This window comes from Chenopodium quinoa, unplaced genomic scaffold (assembly GCF_001683475.1).
Source record: "Chenopodium quinoa cultivar QQ74 unplaced genomic scaffold, ASM168347v1, whole genome shotgun sequence".
Lineage (NCBI taxonomy): Eukaryota > Viridiplantae > Streptophyta > Magnoliopsida > Caryophyllales > Amaranthaceae > Chenopodium > Chenopodium quinoa.
In genome coordinates this window covers 4400342-4403525 of record NW_018744367.1, presented here as the reverse complement: position 1 = coordinate 4403525, position 3184 = coordinate 4400342, and the positions used below count along the sequence as shown (strand labels likewise).

At 35.4% G+C, this 3184-nt stretch overlaps 2 protein-coding genes across 2 annotated transcripts; both read left to right on the top strand.

Annotated features, from left to right (window-relative positions):
- The first annotated feature begins 335 nt into the window (after positions 1-335).
- Positions 336-1217, top strand: LOC110696693 (receptor kinase-like protein Xa21). The gene has a single exon (XM_021874045.1). It carries the CDS (start codon positions 336-338, stop codon positions 1215-1217), a length of 882 nt encoding a protein of 293 aa, XP_021729737.1.
- Positions 1218-1229: 12 nt separating this feature from the next.
- LOC110696691 (probable LRR receptor-like serine/threonine-protein kinase At3g47570) lies at positions 1230-2954 on the top strand. Its single transcript, XM_021874044.1, has 3 exons — positions 1230-1779; positions 2427-2833; positions 2946-2954. The coding sequence occupies exons 1-3, from the start codon at positions 1230-1232 to the stop codon at positions 2952-2954; spliced, it is 966 nt and encodes a 321-aa protein (XP_021729736.1).
- The last annotated feature ends 230 nt before the right edge of the window (positions 2955-3184 follow it).

Sequence of the window (3184 nt, the reverse complement as noted above, 5' to 3'; positions counted from 1 at the left end):
CAACTTTCTAATAACCGCCTGTCAGGACCATTACCAATCTCCTTATTAAACCTCACTAGTCTTCAATTCATTGAAATAGGTAGTAACAACTTCACAGGTAGCATTTCCAATTTTCATTTTGGACACCTCCATAACCTGCAATGGCTTAGCCTCTATGACAATAGTTTTGAAGGTGACATCTCTTTTATTAGTACATTGGTTAACTGTACCAAATTGCATGTACTAAAATTGGGATCAAATCACTTCACAGGATTATTGCCAAATGTAGTAGCCAATCTTTCCACTAATTTAACTTGCCTTGCAATTGAACAAAATCAATTAAGTGGATCATAGACATGTCTAAAACTGGGCTCACTGGAACCATCCCTCAAGATATTGGAAAGCTTCAAAAGCTAGAAGGATTATATCTTTATAACAACAAATTAACAGGTGAAATTCCTTTTTCGATCGGAAATTTATCGCATTTGAGCAGAGTCAACTTAAGGTATAATAATCTGGAAGGCAGAATACCTCCAAGCCTTGGCAATTGTAAAAGCTTGTTATATTTGTATCTATCGGCTAATAATTTCAATGGACCCTTACCTAAGAATCTCTTTGGAGGATATGCCAAATTTATTACATTAGATTTAGCTTATAATCAATTAAAAGGGCCCATACCTGTTGAGATCAATAAGCAGATCAACATGATAAAATTTATTGTGTATAAAAATAAACTAATAGGGAAAATTCCAGATGTCTTTAGTGGCCTGCCTGGTCTTGAATTATTGGGTATGGGTGATAATATGTTTCATGGTTCAATTCCTACGACATTCGCCTCTTTGAAAAGTCTCTTAAAAGTTGATCTTTCCAAGAACAATCTTTCTGGCATCATTCCTGAATATTTTTCTACCCTTCCAATGATATTGTTTGTAAACTTATCTCATAATGATTTTGAGGGGAGTGTTCCAACAAAAGGAGTATTTGCAAATGCAAGTGCAATATTTCTGGATGGCAATAGTAAGCTCTGTGGCGGAATTTTGGAGCTGCATCTACCGCGTTGTGCGGAGAAAAAGGGGAAGAAAAGAAGATCTCATGCTCTCAAGATGACATTTATCATAATGTGTGCATTTGTTGGGGTATTGGTCATGGCCACATGCATATGGTTCTACTTGAAAAGTCATAGCAAGAAAAGGAAATCTACCTCATCCAACACACTACGGAAGGAATCATTCTTGTAAGTGTCCTACGACATGCTACTCAAAGTAACTGATGGATTTTCTTCAAGAAATTTGCTTGGCTCGGGAACTTCTGGGTCTGTTTTTAAAGGAATACTCGATGGAAAGACAGTTGCCATTAAAGTACTCAACTTGCAACAAAGAGGTGGGTCTAAGAGTTTCATGGCAGAGTGTGAGGCATTGAGGAATATCCGTCATCGTAATTTGGTTGGGATACTAACAGTATGCTCAAGTATGGATTTTCAGAGAAATGAATTCAAAGCTCTTGTTTATGAGTTCATGCCCAACGGAAGTGTTGAGAGATGGCTACACGAAGATGGAAATCTGAGCCTTCTCCAAAGGTTGGATATAGCCATTGATGTGGCACATGCACTAAATTATCTCCATTCTGAGCGTGATAGTCCGATTGTGCACTGTGACCTAAAACCAAGCAACATACTACTTGACGATAACATGGTTTCCCATGTAGCAGATTTTGGGTTAGCAAAGGTCCTAGATCGGCCCTTTCACCCAAACCAAAGCAGTTCAATTGGCGTTAGGGGAACCGTTGGCTATGTTGCTCCAGGTAATTAACTCTACACTATCACTACAAGTTTCTTTTTTAGGGGCAATCTTCTTCCACTAAATTGCATCTTAATCAATTAATTAACATGTGATTTACAACAATGGTTTCTACAGTTTATTCTAATATAATTGCAGGATAATTGAAGTAAAAATGGTATTTCTAATACTTCTAATACTTCCTACAAAATTGAAAGAATTCATAAATTATCATGTGCATTGGCTCCATATTTTATTAGTTGCAACACTTATTATAATCAGCCTTTTTTTAAAATGCAACACTTCCTTAAATGGAAATATTATTTATTATCTCTATAATATTTCTCTTCATATATGTCCTGACTCGCATTTTTTAAATATATTTTTTCTCTAACATCCCTTACATTTATATAAACTATTTACCCACTATCACTTTTTTTTTTTTTAACAGTATGTCATTTTTATAATTTCGTTCGCAACAACCCCCACATGCACAATATTTTAACAAATTGAAATTAGCTGCATAAAACTCAATGTTAGTCATAGTGCTAGAATTGAAAAAAAATAGATGAGGGTAAATCATAACAGATTATAAGCAGGTATGAAACTTAATATTCTTTTGCATTGGTGGATATAAGCTTTTTTATGGAAATTGTTTGTGTTTCATTCAAGAGTATGGCTTGGGAAATGAAGCATCTCTCGAGGCCGATCTCTACAGTTACGGAATTCTACTGCTTGAGCTAATGACAAGAAAGAGACCCACCAACGATATGTTCAAGGAAGACTTGAGCCTCCATATGTATGCAAAGGCAGCATTGCCAGACAAAGTATTGCAGATTGTCGACTCTAAACTTTTGGAGGATAATGAAAGTGAGGAAGCTGATGAAACGAGACCAATGACTCAAGTGAAGCTTAAAAACCGAGAGGAGTGCATGATGTTTGTCGTAAAGGTTGGAGTTGCTTGCTCAAGTCATTTTCCATACGATCGAATGAAGATAAGGGAAGCTCTAAACGAACTATATCATGCAAGAAACATCCTTTGCAAACCCAAATACAAGCGTTACTTCCAATTGAAAGAGGTACACAAATATAAAGCATGTCCAATCAACTATTTTTCATTGTTTTTGCCACTAATCAATTTCTATTACTTCAGCGCACTATATTGATTATAATGTTAGTACCTGATTGCAGGGTAAGTGATTGAGCATTATACAAGATGATCAGCCAAAGAAGCGCCTTAAAGATTCTCTAGTTATTATCATTTTCTTGTTGCTATTGTGCTTCTCCTAATACTACTATAATCAATTCATGTTCCAAGATTATGTTTATGCTATTGAATTTTAAATTTCAGATGAACTTTTCTATTCACATTTTATTATCCTTAATTTTTGACACTATGAAAGACAGTGTTAACTTCATTCTTGGGGGAA